The following is a 20,337-nucleotide window of genomic DNA, read 5'->3' on the forward strand; positions in this document are numbered from 1 at the left end:
ATATATATTATGAATATAATTAAAGGATATATAAAAATTTGCAATAGTGCCACCATTTTTCCTCTTCATTTTGGCAAGGAGCCTGTTAGCGTAGCCTACAACATGTATCCCATGACATTTACTACTTCTTTTGTTTGACATGTAAAACCAAACGAATATAACATCTTGTATGAATAGTACCTGAATGACAGTTATCATGCTCACTGTCTGCCAAAGGGACCATTCACCGCTGCTGGGTTTTTTTGAGAGGTTTGGGGTTTTTTTCTTGTTTGTTTTTGGTTTTTTTTGTTGTTTTGTTTGGGTTTTTTAAAGCATCCTTTGCATAGAAGGCGCCAAAAAGTACCACATCTCAAATTACCTCCAATCCTCTGTGACATATCCTGCCCACTCTATACATATCTGAGCTGTGATTAACAATGAACACTGAGATTTTCCCTCTCAGAAATATCTGTTACGTCCTAGATCTTCGCTACACAAAACACCATCGATAACTCATATTTTTAATGGATGAATATACAGCAGATGCACTGAGATGGCATATTAATTGGTATTTCAAAGTAGGTAGCTCTTATCTGAGCTGTACGTAATTTTTAAAGTAATATAAAATCTATAAGAACTTGGGGGGGACAGATCAGAAGCAGGAACTGTGATCTAGTTCTGTTTGTTTGTTGCCTAGCATTACATTAATCCAAACTTGATTGATGCTTCTCAGTGATTTTACAATTTAACTACAAAATAACAGCAGGGGAATTGGCTCTAAGCTCTTATTCCTTGTGGATGAAAATACTGATTTGCATTGATGAAATGCTAGGATCTGGCCAGAAATAGTTGGGGGAGAAAAAAAAAAGAAAAAAAATTGAGCCTTTTCCATCCTCAAATGCAAAGCAAGCCCTTTTCTGAAAGATCAGACACCATATTCTTTCAACTCCTAGCCTGGAGAGAAAGTCTCTCTTTGTTTTGCTGCATGTCTAAGTGCAGTCCAGGACTGCCACGCACAGCAGATGGATAAAAACCATCTGCCTTAGTCTACCGAGCTCATCCCTGCTCCAAGCCCCGAGGTACGGAGTAAACAGCGTGGCCCGCAGAGACCCAGCCAGACTCCGAAGCAGCCAGGGTGAGCCCATCCTACCGCTGCCTTGCTGACACCGTGCAAACCACTGCCGCACCTCCTGCCCAAAGGAAGGGTCTCCTAGGCCTGAGACCTCGTCCTTAAGGGCTTGCTGCGTGCCTTTACCCAGACATGTGTGTGGGGCTGCCTTTCTGTAACCTTTTACTGTCACCGTTGCAGAGATCTTGATCTTCCCACAGAAACGTCTTCTCATTTTTTCTGTCACAGCAGGGATGTGTTCCTCGCCTTTCCTGCCTGCCATACTTGACTCAGCTTCCTTCCTATGGTGATTCATCCGAGAGACCCCTAAATCTTGCCACAAGTTTACATAACTCTCTCAAAATCTGACTTTGCCGAGTTATGAGAACTTTCATCCAAGCTCGTAATTCTTTTGAGCGCACAGGTGATACTCGGTTGCTCAGGTGACAGCAGATCTGTGGTAGCTGAGCATCTCTCTGGACAGAGTGACCTCTCATGGATAACGCCAGTACTCTGTGAACCAAAGACATCTTCCCTCAGCTAGGTGTGGGAGGAGTAAAAGAATTAGCAGTGTTAATAAGAAACTAGTAACAAAATTAATGACAGGCCCAGATAATTTCTACCGTTATAACCACCACAGCATCTCGTCTCACAATTAAAGATTATTATGTGAAATTCATTAATATACAAAGTAAATACTTCAACTACAGAACAACATGTGTAATTAAACTGCATCATAGATTTGATGTTCACAATCACCAGGCTAATCAGCATGCTGAGCTTACGAAGCAAGGGAGGATTCATTATGAAATAGATGTTTAAGCACAAAATCCTCCTTTACAGAATAAACCAGTATTTTATTGCAAAAGAGACTATTTTAGGTCTCCCGATCCTCTGCTCCAGTACTCTCCTGCAGGTGTGGTGAGCGGGAAGCGGAGGCTCTCCGCCTTGGCTACTCCATACGCACGCTGCGCGTGCTGCATTATGACACACTGCAGATGTGGCCACGTGGGCTTGCTGAAGCGACTCTGCTGCTTCGGCTACATGGAGTGACTCAGGCGTCTGGTGAGGGCACGCGCAGCTCATCCAGATTTGCTGCCATAGCATCAGCACACGCTGTAAGACATCTCACCCCACCAGGCTGTTGTCAGAATGCAGAGCAACAAAGGGTACAAGCTGAATTAGAAGCAAAAGCCTTATTTCCTATGCTTTTTGCATTTAATTGATATGCATTCAGATCTATTCCTCTTTATTCCCACTATTCATCCAGTGTGCTGCAGCATTTACAGCACACTGGATGAATAGTGTTGTGGGTTTGTTTTATGCCTTAATTGTACTTTAATCGTGTTTAAAATCCTTTGAAACAAAAACCAATCATCTACCAGAACCTGAATATTCATTGAATTGCTGTCACAAGGCTAGAGAATAACGCTTGATGACAGGGGATAAATGGCATTCAGCGCTAAGGAAGAAGACATCAGAGAAGAGTCTCAAGCGCTGAGCACCGACTCCTCAGCTAGGCCCTGCACACCCGCAGCCGTGGGGACAGTTCAACTCCCCATGCACTGAGAACACAGTGTTTTCTTACCTGAGTTTTGTTCTGCTTCACCACAAAACATACCTCGTTGATACCAGGACCCAGAAAAGCAAGCTGAATCCTTCTTCCACTTCTGCTGGCTGAGAGCTCCCGTTCCTCCTGTTGTCAGGATGTGGCTGTTGTTCAGTCCACAGGCAGAGCTGCAGTGTCAGAGAGCCAAATTCTGCTTTTTCCACTAACTTCATTCTTAACATAGTCGATCATTTAGCACAGCCTGATTTTCTGAGTGTGGTTTTTTTTTTTAATGAAAAGGACCAGTGTTTGTTCCAACTCATTGTGATTTAAGGTTCTATACTTATTCAGCCACCTGTGATTAGTCAAGGTAGGAAAAAACCAAAATATCCACAAAAAAGCGCAGAACTCTATCATACCTGCAAGCTATTTCTTACAAAAGCATAGTCTTAAAGACCCTTCACATTTCAAGACCATTCTCTGTGAATCCAATCATGAAAAAGAGAACATGGTGAAATGAAAAAGCAGTCTAAAACAGTATTTCACAGGAACAGAGATTAATCATACATTTCTTTACCATTGATCTTCCTCACAGAGTACAACCCTACAACAGAACGTACTCTCTACGCAGAACAGATGGATTAACAGATTATTTGCATCAATCTAAAAGAAAACCCTCCCACCCGACACATGTTTAATTCCTATCACTAACGAGTTTTGGGTTTTTTTCCTTCATTGTACTTTATTTGTTAGGATATGGAAAGGACCCTTCAGGTGCAGCTCTCCGATACCTTCTCTCAGCTTAGAATGCAATACGAGGCTCCCACCAAGAGGAAAAAAGGCAGACTGACCTGTCTAGAGCATGATTTCTCTTCTTTGTAACAGTGACAGCAATGTAGCTGAAAAGTGGTTGGCCTTAATTATTTTTCTTTCGAAACTTTAAGGTTCAACTTCTATATTACTTCTGCAACATATCTCCAGAGGAAATATAAACAATTTAAGGGTCAGCTTACAAAACCCAACTAACAACAGAAACCGCAGTATAAACTGTGCTACAAATCCTTATTCTTCGGTGTGGTAACCAGAAATAACAGAACATTTCACCTCTCAAGGGTTCTAACCATGTTTAGTGGTGCAATTCAGAAAGTAATATATCCACCTCTGCAACAGTTAACACCGGTGGCAGTGCCAGTCTGCTCCAATTTTAGTCCCGTTTCCATCACCCATACTCAGTCTTCCTTCTTCCTGTTGTATTTTCCCGCAGTCCCTTCACATAACCCAAGAGAGATTCCCCCATTCTTTCTCCCTTCTGAAACTATCACACCAACCTGACTTTTCCGACCTGGCTTTGTCCGAGGCAGCTCTTCCTGACCCACCAATTCTCTCTGCATGGAAACTGCACCCTTATAGTCCAAAGGGGAAAACAGGCAAGGCTTACTAGAATTCACTCTTGCTCCTCAGCAACTTCAAATCAGTTCCTAAGCAGAAAGGATTTTTATTCAAGTAAGTTTTCAGGAACAACTTGCAGTAAGAGGCAAGACACACATAGAAAACAACTCTGAAGGTACGTTCAACCAAGACCCTAGAGGATTACGCACAAAGGTAGTCAAGATCAATTTGTGAAATTAATCGTAGTAGCTTAATCGAAGTGACAAAAATGGTAAGGCATCAACATTTTTATGTACTTTAATCAACTAAGAAGGATGTTTCATATTCTCTTCTAATGTTAAACCTCAGCATTTTATATTGTATTAAATTTTACATTTACATAACTACTGGTGTTACATTTTTCTAATAATTAGCCTGGAATAACTTAATATTACAGGATTAAACACTCATGTGTGTGAATATTCAATTGTTTAATAACCCAAAACTTTGTCAAACAGGAAAAACCCAGAAAACAAAGTATACTTCATTAAAAGAATTAAGACGCTGTGTGGGTCACATGCTCAGGAAACTGTGGCTTGGAAACACATTAGTCTGCAGTTTCTCTGCTTTCCCATCTAAAATTACATTGGACTGTATTTTAATAATCACAAAAAATTCAACAACAGGTTCCGTACATTTCATTTATTTTAAAACTTCTAATGCCTATTAGGGCTTCTTGGAGCTATTCCTTTTACATGGTTCCCTAGATGGCATCCAACTTAAAGAAAATTCTGAAAAGATGCTAGTCTTTGAAATGCTGACAAGGTCAACGAAATAGTGAGCTTGGGAATCACCTTACCTGCATTAAGTGTATGTCCCCACAGCAGAGCAATGGTGGCTGTACCTTGAGAGAGATATGTTTAAAAAAACCTGACATAAAAAACCCCAGTGAAATTAAACTGGGCAGGACAACAAGTCCTCGGTAAATGACATAGTTCAATTATTGCCTGATTTACTGAGGACTTAAGCGCTTGAGCAAAGAGTAGGTAGAAAGTTGGAGAACCAAGATTACTTAAAATAATGTTCTTTTTCTGCAAACTAGTACATGGATACTTACCCCAGTCAGGTAAGACGTTCAGGGAACTCGTTCTATTGCCCTAGCCCATGTTTATGTTTACGTCCATTGATTCTGCTGGATTTATTTCCCATGAAAAATATCTATGTTAAAATATTTTACAAAACATTAATTCCTTCCTGCTTTATCCTCTGAAATTTAATTTGGGAGGCAGGGTGAAAGGGAGGGCAGGTGGGAAGTGAAGGGAAAGGAAAGTAAAGAAAAGTGGGAAGAGAAAAAAACAACTATTTCAGTATGAACTTTCACACAAAAAAATGGAATTATAATTTAAAGACATTCTTTTCAGTGCACAGGAGAGATGACGTTTTAAAATAACTTTATTTTTTTTCCTCTTTCAAAATTATGATTTAACATTGTCAGAAATGAAATAAGAAACTTAACCAGCATACTTAGTTTTAAAAGCATTTAATGACATAGCATATATTTAACAGATAGGGTAAAAGTCTAGAGGTACAGTTCGATACAACTGAAAGCCAGTTCCAGTACTACTCTTGACTACAGGCCCAGTCATTGAAAGTTCATTCCTATTAAATGTAATTTTTGATTGTGCAGTAAGATGAAAATTTTCATTACAATAGTTACAGTGACAGAGAAATGCACACTATGTATCAAATAGCAAGGTAATGTAGCAAAATTATAACACACAGTGCTGCAGCTGACAAGCAAGTAACCATTTGAGTAACATTACTTTTCCAGTAAATGCTTCAGTTCCACTTTTACACTTATCAATGATTTTAAAGGGTTTATTATACATCTAGTCTGAATTATACTTTGTACTAGAATTATCTGAAACATACAATAAATGTATTTCAGCAAAAAAAAAAATTGAAAATACAGATTATTTAAAACTGTATCAGCCTGCTAATCCACCTTGTACACCAACATTCTTATCTGTCATACTTGACGCAGAAAAGCTTCAGGTTGTGTTAATAACCAATGCCAGGATATAAATGGTTTGTCTGTAAGTCAATGCATACCTGCACTCTGTTTCAGCAAAGATAATACACTATCATTTTAATAAATGTTAGAATTGTAATGGGAGGCTCTACTAGTCAAGACTCAGCATAACAACCTTAAATGGAAGTGAACGTTTTTGAAAATTTGTACATTGGTTTTTGATGTGCACAGTAGATTCGAAAGCACCGCTGCCTTGCATACCAATAGCACTAGGAGTGGGTTATTTTCCAAGACAGCCTCACAAAATTGAGGAACAGTTTAAATATTAAGATCTAATCTACATTAACTTCTTTAAAAAAAAAAAAAACAAAAACAAACCCCCAAAACCTGGTCCTCCCTCTCCTATAGAAGCTGCCCAATGAACCTCACACATTTGTAACTTTAGATTCTTTTTTATTGGCTTTTTTTTAAAACGCTCTATAAATAAAAAAATGTCAATCACATTGAGGAACATGAGGCACAGAGAGTAACGTATTGGTTCTGAGCTCGCATGCTGGAATTCCACTGGAACGGTCAGAGAAGTGCAGTGTGTGGAGATGGAGTTCACTTCTTTTTACCAAAAAGGCTGAATCTTTTCTCTTTGTCTTTCTCTTTGTCTTTCTCTCGCTTGCCAGGGCTGGACTCGCTGGTTATTGTGACGCTGGCAGGCAGGGTCTGGGCACGGCTGGAGGCTGGAGTGCTCTGGGTGGTCGGGGACACATCAATTTTATCAGAAGAGATAGCTGATGTGATGGCCTGAATCCACGTGTTCATCTCCTCCTTCAAGAAGCCCCAAAGACAGAAAGCTGTTACAATTCGTGCATCACATGCCCTCTCTAATTGACTCAACATTGTGGAAAGGGAATGGGTAGCAGTGGGAAATGAAAGGAAACACGGTCCTAACTCATCATCTGGCACTCCCCTGGTTACGCATTGGCAGAAGACACCTACTAGAAGCTGTATCTGAAAAGCCCTGCTGCCCTGGTGGTGCCAGCAGGAGCTTCTGAATCTACACATTACACACACGCATGCACTAGACTGCAGACCAGGAAATTAAGATGTACCCCCTGAGCTCTTAGCAGCTACTTTTTTCCTGTTGTGCAACAGCACAGACATCACATTGGTAATAAACAATATGAAAACCAAACTTACATCGTCTTTGGCTTGGAAGAGGTATTCGTTGCCATCAGTCAATCTGTAAAGAAAACAACCATGACAAACCTAGCTCAGTAGTAGTCACGCTGCTTCAACTCTTGCTTGTTTAGCTGCAGTACGTAATAAGACTGAGACATACAGGACTCCATGGGACAGCCATAACATCTATACATGCTCAAATATCCCCCAACAACTCATGTTTTGGTATCCTGTACTGTCAGGCAGAGGCAGCCACACACACTGATTATTCTGGTCTCTGGACATGCTTATGGTAGTGGACACGTTCCAGCATGTCGGGACACGCTGCAGCGCCTGTGATCTTCAGCAGCCGATGACTGCTGTTTCAGTGCTTGCTCTTTCAGGCAGATCTTCTCTCTTTTGCGAAAGTTTACTCAATACTTTGAAAAGACAAAAGTCACAGGCAACACCCAGAGTTTTCATGGCTTTTGTAGAAACCTAGCAAAATTCTGCAGCTGCTCTGCTGTCGTAACTGTTGTGGTGGTGACGAGAGATGCTACACTGTGTGTCATTTATGAGTAGCTGCCTCTTCTCACACTGAAGGCCAGAGTCTCCCTTCTGTTTTATTTCTGTGCTGACTTTACTCAGATGGTTTAACTGGGATACATTTTACAAAGTATATGAAGATATATATTAATTAAAACAAAGACTGAATATGACATCAGATCAGGCATCTGAACAAGTAGGAGTCAGGGTCAGTGGAAGCTGCGTTGCAGGCTTCCTGATCTTTCCCCAAAAAAAGAAGGTATTTTAAAATCTTGTTAGGAAATAAAACAACATATTAAACAGTAAAATAATGGTGAAGACAGACAGACACTAGGAAGAATGTAATTATGCCTTGCATTCTTCTTCAAAAAATTAAGAAAAGTATTTCCGGTGTAGTCTCCACAGATCACAACTAGACCTTTCTGTGAGAGATCTGCCTGCACATGAGATCTGCAGAGACTTCAGCCTCTGAGATGTTCAATAACATACCCCTTCCCAGCTTGGAGAGACAGATTTGAAGTGACGAGCTGGTGAACTCTCTGGGCACTCTCCATATGAGACTGGGTAAAGAAAATATGCTACAGGCAATTACCCAAGAGACCTGATGCAGTGGCAGGGTACTGTGAAATGAAGGGCAATTGATTTTCCTGCCTAACTTTGCATTTGGAACAGCATATCCTTACATTCAGAGATGCTTAAAATAGTATAAAGGATGAATCACATAGCTGCTGGCCTGTCTTCAAGAAAAGTAAATTTGCCTAAATATTTGCCTTATATATTTTGCCTATATATTTCCCTATGTATTTGCTACCAAGCAAATTTCCCTGGATACGGATTCTATCATCTTTAGAGGATTCTTGCATCACTACAAAACAAAAAAAAAAAAAAAAAAAAAAAAAAAAGTTTCTATCTTGGAATACACAAACAGATCAGTTCATAAAGTGAGTCTCCTTTGACAGAATCACCTAGCAGCTGTGTAATAATAAAATATTTTTTCACTGTTGGCATTAAAAGATTGATCAGTAAAACAGAAACACAATTTTGGAGGAAAAGCCTTATTTTTTTTAACCTTTGAACAGCAAGTTCAAAGGTTAAAAATACTTCAAAATGGAATGGTCTGTAACTACATGTTCTAGACCTGAAAATGCAATAGATGTCTTCGGTAGTCTCCTAAATCCATACTGAAAAAATTAAACAAGAGGCTTGATTTTGAAAAGAGCAGAACCTAAGAACAGAATTCATCTCTTTTCAATGTTTTGTGCTTGCTACCTTTGATAAACATACTGTGTTTCAGTGTCGGGAAGAGCTTGTTCAGAAAAGTAGATACTGCAGTTCATAATTATGATCAGTTCCTGGGCTGGATCCTCCCATGAATTCAGACAGTGAACATACCCACCGCAACTTAAAACTATGGCAAGATGCTTCAACAGGTTTACCTTAGCTTGAACACATGCTTTTTCTTTTTATAATCGACCGCTATTTCACAGACTGCTTCTTTCAAGCTGACAGGAATCTCATTGTGGTAGGGGATGCCAGAAGCAGCAGCTTTCGAATCCTTGTAGAAGCCCATCTCTTGGTTGTTTATGACACAGTACACGTTATGCCATGATCTTCAAGACACAGAAAGCAACAAAAGTATTTATCAATCTAATGCTCTTACTTGCAAAACTGGAGAAACCAAACACAATTATTTCTGTAAGATAATGGAGCCTAGTTCAGTCTGAGGATGTGAACACAGCATACACTGTCCTGTAAACTGCAGACAGCAAATTATCTCATAAAAGCATGGCTTCAAGACAAAAGTACTGACTTTGAGCCAACAGTAACAGAGATTTGCAGAGCTCTTTGATAGCACATAAGCATATCCTAGCAGTGGGAGGACTGTTTGGCAGACCAGACAGTTTGCATACATCAGAGAGAAACTGACTGACCTTTTAATGACTATGCTTTATTATAGAAGGAATTCTCATTGTGCTGCAAACTAACGAACGGATTGCATGTGAAATCCTGGATTGTTACAAATACTCTCAGTGGCATCATCCGCCTCATTCTCTAATCCAGCTATAAAAATCAATGATTACTAGAAATAAAGAGTCCCTAGATATTAGTCAAAGCAGTTCTCTGGTGTGAACAACACCAGCTGAACAAAAACCATGGTAGTACTGTACTCATATTTGCGATCTGCACTCAGCTCTGCCGAGTGCTTCAGCTCCTACCAAATCCCTCAGGTGCTGGGTAGCTCACCACTTGATAGTCAACATTTTCCTTGTCACCCAAGTCATAAATCCAGTTTCAAGACCTCTCTCGGGTCATGAAGGACCCCAGTCTGATTTTCCAGTGAAGACAAATCTGAGAAGTTTTGCCTGTTTGAATCCTTAGGAATGGAATCAACTAAGGCACACAAAATCATCTTCACCCGCTTTCCTCTTCTGAACAGATTACAGAGTAGGTGGAAAGTGCTAATGTGCAAACAGAAAATGTCAGAAGAATATGGACATTTTTATTCTCACACCTACGTGTTTTTCTTTTCTTGTAGTAACATACAACTTGAGAGATCTGGAATCAAATCCCACTACTGCCACAAATTCATCATGTGAAGCGGGAAAGTCATGGTATCTTTATGCCTCAGTTTTCCACCTTCCAAATATGGCTAACACTGCATTTTCTACCATGTATCTTTAGATTGCAGCTTCATCAAATGTACTGTTCAACCATGCATACACAGTTCCTACAACAGGAGCATAAGCATGAAAGGTCTTTAGGAGCTGTGAGAAAACAACAGTGGCAAGGATAACATTTACTGCCTTACATCTTGGTGACTTTGGAAGCAATAATCTGCATGAAGCATTGACTACTTTACCTGTTCGAGGCTTTCTTGCTGTGTGTCTCCCATTCGTGTTTGCGATGTAAGAAGCCCTCCATCTGAGCTGAAGGAATCTCTTGTGTTTTGGCTGGTAGGGTAGCAGCAGTCTGGGCCTGAATGGCTGTCTTGGCTTTGCGGTCTGCCGTTGGAGAAGGAACAGGACTAGACTCTTTCGAACTTGTCCTCTGTTCTGCAGCTCCATTGACCATTTCATTTGTTTCTGCAGTTTCTGCCACCTAGGAACAGTGGAAGAAAAGTTCAGCTAGAAGCCGCACAACACTGAGGTATCTTGCAGTTAATCTGTTTCCCTGCACAATGTGGCTGTGTATAAAACTTTGCCTGGAGAATGACACAGGCCAATAAGATCTTTCTCACACTCCATGGAGACACAGAAGGCCAAGGAAATTAGAAGGTATGAATGGATTAGTACCCATTTTATAGGTAGAGGTGGGAAAATAAGAGCAACTAAATGTCAGTGTGAATTTTACTGTGCTTTGCTCTGCTTGTCAATTAATATTCTTTTATATACTGTTATTCCTAAAACAAGAGCATTCAACTCTGTTGCTAAGTACTCAAATGTTTGGAACAGTAACAATCACACTTTCTGCAAACCTAGAGGAACAGTAGAAGTTATACACATCAGCCACCTTAAATACATCTATGGCATTACTGGGGTCAGCACAAAAATATGTCAAAATTGCCCAGGAGCATTTACAAAAATTTGTGCAATTTACTTATTTCTGTAAAAGCTCCTTTCCCGCTTTCCCCATTCCTCTAGTGACACAACAAAACCAAAACATGCAGAAATTAGAAAGATTACACCATGCATTTCATCTCCACCATCCCAGTTAGGATATCGGATCTTAAAGACAAGGGAAATGAGGTCATGTGTCAATTTATCAAGGTCTTTTTCAGACTTTCGTTATTAGGTGGATTGGATTTTTGTTAAAGGAACCGAAAACCACCACAGTCACACAACATCACACAGCTATTTACCCCCAAACAAAGACAGAACCAAGGCCTTGCCCATCACTTGCTTTGTTGATCGCGTTGCCTGTCGCACTGTGATCGAGATAGCCTAGAGAGCAGCCATGTTTCCAGCAGCTCTGACTGGTCAAGCTGTCGACGTCTTCAGGAGCCATTCATCCAAAAATCATTTAAATTGGAATCCTAATGGCTATCATCTTTTGAAATGCAGCTTGGTCCCAGTTTTTTTTTCTTGTACCATTACTTTGACATGTAGAGCCACTGGTAGCAGCTCGGGAGTTACACAACCAATGTGTATTATTATTATTATTATTATTAGCAAGTTACTAAAGCTTAGTGCTGCTAATGCTCTAGTAGATTACAAACATTCTGGACTGTTTTTATGCAGACAAGCAGGTATTTGTGAACGGCACAATAATTAGACATTCCCACTTCTGCACATGGCCTGGACAATTCAAAAGCAGCCGAATTATTATGCAACAAACTAAATTTTGCCACTGTTTGCTAGAACTTCTTATACCTGCCAAGTATACATTATTGTACCTCACACCTTTGTACCTCATATATTGACCTGGGGAGATCTAAGTGTCAACTTGCTATGAATATGGGAAGGATTGGTTAACTGCCTTTAAGAAATCTAAATCTCCAGAGTACACAGACAACTACACCACTGAAACAGGGAAATAATCACAGCTCACATTCCACTTCAGTCATACCTATTTTACTCTGTTCCTAAATACCTGTAGCCTTACAGCCTAGTTTGTAAGAGGAAACACCTACCCTCCACTGTTACCCAGTGGAAGTAAAAATCAATGACACTGCTTCTTCACAATTAGGATAAATCTAAGCCATCAAACCTCACTACTTGTATCCAAATCTCAAAATGTAACAAAAATGTTGCATTAAAGTGGGGAAGAGGGTAAGAAAACAGATGAAGCTGAAGATTACCCAAACACTGTCAGCACAGCTACTATAACACAGGTAGTGAAATAAACAACCAGTGATTCACCAAAGAGAGCTCAATTAATCAGTCATCACCAGCACTGATCACCAATGGCCAACAGACTGCATTCAAGAAAAAGGACAACCCTTTGCAAATCTTTTTGACCAGCGACAGTTACTGAACTTCAAACTCTGCTCTTCAAGTGGCTGGATCCCTGTCTGAGATACATGAAGCCTTTGTGACCAGTAACAGGGAATTACATAGACCACAGTAACTTATCTCAGCAACTTACATAAACTACCCAGAACTATCTGTTACCTACACCAATGCTGAAAGCAGCACATTTTCCATAGCGATACCAGCAAGATGTGAAAATATTACTGATTTTGGGGTACCTATAACCATTCATCTGATGCAAACCAGACCAATATCAAAACTGCAGCCACTGCACAGCTACTTCACGTGGTTTTATGGGAAACAACATGTAATTCAGTGCTGCAATCTGCAACCCTGTGGTTTTAAAAGATAACTGCCAACTTGAATCACATCATCAGACCTGTAACTTCTACTTAAAATTCTAATGATTGTAAAAGGCCTAGAAAAAGCTTTTGATGCTCTTTCAGGTTTTATTTCCTTTTCATGTGTTATCTACAATTAACAGAAAACAAGCAAAATAAATCTGAATCATAAACAGCTATGCAAAGAATGTGTCATGAAAATAGAGAAAAAACAGGAGCTAAACAAACTTTAATGGAAACATGCACTGGGCATGCAGAGACAACGCAACAGAGGACAAACATTAATAGCAAACTGTACTGTTACAACAAAACAGTTATCACATACGTGAACACAGTTTTCTTAACGGTGACTGAGAGGTTAGTTGCAAGTGCTTTAGTGGCTAAAGACTACTCTTGAGATATTTAAATCAGGACTGTAACATGCAATAAGACAGCTGGTGACAATGACTGGAGACATCCCTTTGATTTTCATAGTGCTTGAAGCAACGTTATATCCAGTTCATCAATTTAAGTCTCTGTACCACAGTTTAAACAATAGAGACCTATTTGCCTTTTCAGATGCAAATAGATGACCAGTCTATATATTGTTCTGGCATAAGCACCATCTTAATGTTTAAGCCAGTACCACAGGCTATAATAAATAACTGAAATCTTACACTTCTAGTGCCTAAAGTGATGACCTTAATCAAGGACTTAATTCATTTTTCTTCATCATAAAAGTGTAGTGTTTACATATAAGCGTACTAATACAAGTTAAAAAGTGTATCTATATAATTACTTTTTCATACTACTTTTTAGCCAGAATACATGTGAAGACTTCCCCAGATGGAGGAGTCTGAAGCTACAGCTATACTGCTCTGAGAACTGTCATGCTCTTACAGGCACAGAGAGCCAACACTGGTGTACGTAGTCACCAGATCATCTGCATAAATTTACAAGGAATTCTTAAAAGCATTAAGAAGCTATATGTTGTTATCCTGACAAAAGAAAAAAAAACATGCATCATGAAGTGGAAAGACAAGTTACAGCAAAAGTACAATTACTGAAGCACATCCTTTCAACCATCTTTCTCACTTTACGAGCTCACTCAACACACAACAATTCAGCTGCAGTGCTCAGCTAGTCATCAGAAGTCTAAAATCCGATCAACAGCAGCATATTTAGCTTCTCAAATCAGAAATACAGCTGTGTACATCTGATGTATTGCAACACGAGATTTGGTGAACTGAGCTGAAAAGGTCTCAGGAAAGACTGAAGTACAGATGGCAAAGATTAACACAGAAATGCATTATGTATCGTAAAGTAAAAAAACCAAGCAAACAGGTGATGTATAAGGCTGTGCTAACCAATAAGATGGTGATGATCTGGGATGTGCTTGCAGGCCACCTCACGTTCCTTGCCACAATGATACATAATCTCATGAACATTTGAATGTACAACAGACAGCTCACTCCATCATTTAATATTAAAGATGAACCAAACGGCTTTATTTAAAGAAAGAAAAAGGTAAAACTGCTTAGTATCCTAGAGCATTGACAGAGTCTCTGTGCAGACCCAAAAGGAACTGGGATGGGCTATCTGAAAGATAAACTTCTGCTGAAAGGCATTTCCTTCCCAGAGTCCTAGACTGGGACCTGCATTTCCTCTGCAGTACTGGTAAGAGCTCCAATATCTACCAATCTGAGCCTGCCAGGAGCCTTTCCTGTACTTAGTATGACCTCAGAGACTGAGGTTCGAAAACACAAGAGAAGTGTCATTTTTCTCACCACTCAAAGCATTAACTGAAGCAAGTAGGCTTTGCAGAAAGGTAATGGAGAGGTAAGCCAGTTTTCAACTGCCGTGTTGCATTCAATACATACACATATTTACTGGTATTTTTATGGCTGCACATTAAGATTATTGGCATGCACCCTGACTCCACTGGGACATCCCCTGTCAAGAAGGAATGAGTAAGGCATGGACCATTCAGCCTGCATCTATTTAAAATAAAGAGCTGGGATCTTAGACCAATGCATTTTATTTAGTTTTTAAACAAAAGCATCACAAACTCTCCCATAAAGGTCCGCACCCTGTTCTCGTATATGTCTCTCCAGTATCAGTAAATCAAATTTCTGTAGTGTAAATTGGACAGGACCAAGGCAAAATGGGGCCACAAAATAGCTCACAACAATAGATCACAACTCTTCATGGGGACTAAACACCAAGATAAATCTAGATACTAGTGTTTAACGTTTTCTTTCTTGTTTACTTTTATCTGCAGTTGATGAGTCCATTCTGCACGGAATGTCATAAAGCTAACCTTATGGCTTTTATCTGTCAATAGTTACAACTCTCCCCTCTCTCCCAGCCTTTACTGATGAGCTCACTTGCATGTATTATCTTTGGCCTTGTAAATAACTCATTTGCTAATGCAGCTGATTTAATAAGGTTGCCGTGCTGAAACCTGTTAGTATAACTCGATGCGTCATACCTGTCACATTCTAGTTCTCTTCTTCATTATGATGTAATCTCATTAAATCTCAATTACTCAAATAAAGGATGATTTAGCTGGAAAATCTTAATACTATTAGCAACATGAAAAACTCACAGTAAATAACATGAAATAAATGTGTCACCTTAAAGCAACTGAGTGTCAGTGGGGAAATTCAAATAAACAAGGATTAAAGTGAAGCAAATATATCTCCAAGGGACCGCTAATTGAATAAAAGTCAACTGATGGGAAGGAAGAAAAAAGCAGCAGGGAAATCTGAAGCCAAAAGATTAAACCAGTACCAGTAAACCATACTGAAAAAAGGTGTCTTTTGCTGCAAGTGATTCTGTATGTCACAGTCCAGACCATGATCGGTCATTGGCTGTCCGTCTGCTAATAAAGTTTTTGTAGTTTTGGTAGGTTTGGGAGCGGTAACTAACCCGTGGAGATTCCTGGTCTGATGGCAAACCATTCTGGGAAACCTGTTCTCCTTTTGTCCCATCCCTGTTGGGAGAGAGCGAAAAAAAAAAATGTGTTAAATTCTTGAAAGTCACCCATCTTTTTCACCTAAATGTGGTTTTCCTACTGAATATTGCACTCCCCAAATTCAAGCAAGCTCTTAAAATCCTCAGGCCCAACTGAATAAATCCAATGTTAAGTGAGATCAGAACAGGCTTTCCTGACAGTTACCTTACAAATAAGTCTATTCCTATCACATAAGTAATTTTATGAATGTTAATGGACGTGGCTTTAGATCTAGCTGTAACTGATGCTCATTAAAAAAGAAAGCCAAGATTGTTCAGAAATTTTGATTCATAACACAGGGGGTGTAAAACCTTCAGCATTTTTACTTTAGGGCCAGGTACACCTCAGCAGTTGTAACACTGTGTCATGATGAAAAATTGGAACATTCAACTTAGCAGTGAATCCAGATGTCTGGGAGACGCACTGTGCCCATAAACTACATCCACCAAGTCTCCTAAAAAGGGTCACATTACAAAACCATGCAACCTCCAGACTCTCCCTTTACAATGCATCTTCAGCCCGAGCAGTCTGTCTGAAAAAACAGTGTAAAGGATGCAGCTCAGCTTCCCACACCCTGGGCTTACCATTGCTGCTGGGAGTCTGCATCCTCTGCAACCTTTGGGCTTGGCTCTGGAGTGGGCGGCTGTCTCTTCCTCTCCTCTTCCTCTTGTTGCCGACGTACTTCCAGCAGTTCCAACTGAGACATGGAACATTTTTGTGCATTTAAAAGCACTGCACATTTTCCAGGGGCATTTCTACAAACTCAAAATAACTCTGTACATTTTTCTGAAACATTACTGAAAGTTTATTGGAATAAAATTTGAAGACACCAGTCTTTAAAAGTACTAATTATGCAAAGTTCGTTGCACTGAATTTGTCAGTAAAGGCATATGGTATCAGACCCTTTAACACCAAGTACACTGCCTGGGCAGCAGCTTGACACTGTTCGTGTTTCTTTTCCAATGCATTCTATTAGCACAAAACCCAGTAAAACAACAAAGCAGCCCAAGCTATTAAAATACTGAAAAGTGACATCCTCCCGTCTGCTTGCCATACATAGAAATAAAGTGTTCCACATCCGAATCCATGAAATTAACCATCTAAATAAAACCAGCCCAATTTCTGAAGATGCTGAGAAACTCCAATTCATTTTGTCTGCAGCTGTGACGCTCAGCACATGTGAAAAACCAAGCCACTTCAATTTTGGTGTCTAAAGTAGAATTATTCTCCAAAGACAGTCACATGCTCTCCAAGCATTAATTACTGACTTTGCAGCTGTGCTCAAAATGTGGGGGTCTTTTGGTTTATTATATCTTTCTAGGGGACAATGTAGCCTTGTACTGGAGCAGTCAAAACACAACAAACACTTCTGTCGAATCCTTCTCCCCACCACTGTCTTCTCACGCTGTCATCTTTAATCGAAAATAAAAAAATCCTAGATTTGGATCTAGGTCACCTTCACTCAGAATCCCCCTCCCCTTTTAGCAGTACAACCTCTGCTGCAGAGGGCTGGAGCAAACTGCTCAGCTCTTGAATTTGCTCCCAGGTCATCACTCCTGGGCCTGAGGCAGCCCCTGTTGACTACTACGGTCATGTATCACTTCAGCTTCCCTTGCAGGTTGTTGAGTTCATGAAATGAACCCGAGAGGCTTTTATTATTATTGGGAACACAAAACTTTAGGCCCTGGTGACTGGCCTAGGCTCATCAACAAATGGATCAACAAATGCGGATTAGGCTGGTGATGCTGGGAGTTACTCTGAACAATCAGATGGCACCAAACTGAAGGGGAATGGCCAAGAGAGGTTATTCTCGCTTATAGCACTCACCGTGGTCAGTCTTTCCAGTGCTGCAAATCTCTCATCCCAAGTAGCTGCGGATTTTTCAAATGCTTCATGTCGCTTAATTAATTTTTCCACTTCATCAACACTTTGACCTATTTCACGACTGGATAGGTAGGGCTCCTGTCCCAGCAGCCAGGCCTCAGCCACACTCGCATCTCTTGAAAACTGGTGTACCTCCAAAACTGAGCAAAGATATCAGCACCATTAACGTCAAAAAGAGCTTCATTAAGTCATCAGGCATCTTCTGAATTTACCTAAAAATAGCTTGGGAAAAAAGTAAATGTATTTGGCTAAGTATTCTCCTTGGCTAACCTCACGGAAATTTATCATTTAAAAGACAGAAATTTGTCCTGTTGGTTTTGGTTTGAGGCAAAATAAAAGTTCAGGCCCACCTTCACTTCTTCTACAGACTATTTCGTTTCGCAATCTCAGAGTTTCCTTTTTGTTCTAATCTGCTGTAACCTTCTAACTTCAGAGTAGAAGGTCTGTTGTCTGTTGGTTTTCTTCCTCAGACTACCCTGTCTACACAACAGCTAGACTGTAGGCTGCAGTTCCCTGTAGTGAGCAGTGTTTCTGTACTTTACGCTTGTCTGTAGTGCTACAGGTCCAGGTTTCCTTCCGTCTTCACAGCTGAAAAAAGCTTCCAGAGCTTTTGTGAATGGAATCAAGCAATTTTGATGAATAATACGGTGTAAACACCCAAACTGAGGGACAATCACCCAGGCTACCATATTTCTTAAAGCCTGCTGAGGCTCAGAAACAATGAAAAAAGCATACACAGCAGCCCAGAACCCCACAAAATGGCTACACTGCACTCTCTGTTTCCAGATCCTGGACAGCTGTCTGCTGCAAAGGCTTCAGTCTGTGCATGAGACATGGAGTGCCTTGTTAGAGTATCAGAACTGAGTTGTTGCTGCTGGTGTAAAACTTGCAAAATGCTGCAATGATTAATAGCACACCTGTTGTCAGTAAACTACTCATCAACATTCTAGCCTCTCTGGTAACGCAGGCACATTACATGTGTAAGGTAGTGGGGCTTTACTTCTCCCTATTTTTTCATAGTGCATCCTTCACAGAAACAGAATTGGAACTTGATGACTGCAAAATATAGCAGATCTGTTTCACCCAGCTCCAAAACTGATCATACAGACTAAGACCTTTGGTGCAGGTTTCTTGGTTTCAAATTCTCAGATATTTTACAATTAACAGGTGGGAATCTTACAGGTATTACAGTACAAATACCCTCCAAAGCACTGTTACTAAAAGAGTGAAGAGCTGCAGGTTTTTTCAATGCTCAGAAAGACACAGTGAAGACAGAGTTAAGATATGACACTGCCCAAAAAAAAAATCCAGGGACGTCCTTACTCAGTCTCAGCCACTCCCATCTGTCTTCCCATTTATCAATCATTTCTTTTCTCTTTTCTGTCAGCTGCAGCAGCTTTTCCTTGATCTGGATTGAAGAGGAGAATGCAGGACTGTTACATAAGCAGCAGGCTCACCCCACCACACCGCATAAGCCGTTACCACCAGCAAAGCGCAAGGATATTTATCGACAGGATACATTGCGCTGGACTGTCCGGAAGTGACTTAAATGTGAATGCAACAGCTGTTTTTCTCTTCCAAGTATAAACAAGTACGACATTTATATTAAAAGATCACTTTTGCATAAACATACAGTATCTATTAAAACGTCAGCACCAAGATTTTTTGATAAAAAGACTATAATGGACAAACAAATCTGAACAGTGCAACCATGTATTATATCTTCTGCCCATTTTCTAGCAAACAATGCTAAATGTGCTGCCTGTGATTGCTACAAAAAGCCTGCAGCTACCTGCACTAACACCACGTACGTGCCAGCATAAGCCCTGTGTTATTCTCAGGGTGAATACTGGCTAGAAAAACCTCGCAGTTCCTGAGCAAATGTTTCTCCAAGGATACTCCACAGCACTCGTGTGTGATGCAAATGGAAAATATCACATCCCTGAGTGTGCAGTATCTTACATTTGGCTATCCTCTCTCCACCGCAGAGAGGCAGGAAGAAATGCGGATTAAGTCTCTATCCTCTGGCCTAGACAAATCAGAAAACAAATCAAGGCCTTAAGCAGTTGGATACATTTTTCTATTAATATTCCCTGGATTTACGCTCTATGAGACAAACTTCTTCCTGCTCCTTCCCCTAGTCATCCTAGAGTGCTCTCTCTGCAGAACTGAATGCAACAGCTTCTTTGCATTTCCTGGACTGAAAATGATACTTTAAACTTAGGTGCCATCTCTGCTACCCAACATGAATTCACAGAGTTAAATTATACACTAATTTCACAATAGCAAATAAGTGGAACAGTCTCTGAAGTAAAGCATGTCATTATAAATACACAGCTTATTAATCTATAGATTACACAATACAAGTTTCTCCAGCCGAAACAAAATCTATAGCGCAGCTCCACTGCAGTTG

The 20,337-nt window shown here is 40.1% G+C and overlaps 1 protein-coding gene across 4 annotated transcripts in view; it reads right to left on the reverse strand.

Annotated features, from left to right (window-relative positions):
- Nucleotides 1–5,438: 5,438 nt before the first annotated feature.
- Nucleotides 5,439–20,337, reverse strand: part of SPTBN1 (spectrin beta, non-erythrocytic 1) — a 135,545-nt gene continuing 120,646 nt past the window's right edge. For all 4 annotated transcript variants that reach the window (XM_075413627.1, XM_075413626.1, XM_075413625.1 and 1 more), the window contains 8 exons: nucleotides 19,248–19,332; nucleotides 17,868–18,064; nucleotides 16,625–16,737; nucleotides 15,956–16,019; nucleotides 10,595–10,833; nucleotides 9,171–9,344; nucleotides 7,228–7,270; nucleotides 5,439–6,855 (listed from right to left, as the gene is read on the reverse strand). In XM_075413627.1, the coding sequence (XP_075269742.1) occupies nucleotides 6,640–6,855; nucleotides 7,228–7,270; nucleotides 9,171–9,344; nucleotides 10,595–10,833; nucleotides 15,956–16,019; nucleotides 16,625–16,737; nucleotides 17,868–18,064; nucleotides 19,248–19,332 (1,131 nt within the window). In that variant the 3' untranslated portion in view covers nucleotides 5,439–6,639. The remainder of the gene's footprint in view (nucleotides 6,856–7,227; nucleotides 7,271–9,170; nucleotides 9,345–10,594; nucleotides 10,834–15,955; nucleotides 16,020–16,624; nucleotides 16,738–17,867; nucleotides 18,065–19,247; nucleotides 19,333–20,337) is intronic.

Source organism: Opisthocomus hoazin, chromosome 2 (assembly GCF_030867145.1).
Source record: "Opisthocomus hoazin isolate bOpiHoa1 chromosome 2, bOpiHoa1.hap1, whole genome shotgun sequence".
Lineage (NCBI taxonomy): Eukaryota > Metazoa > Chordata > Aves > Opisthocomiformes > Opisthocomidae > Opisthocomus > Opisthocomus hoazin.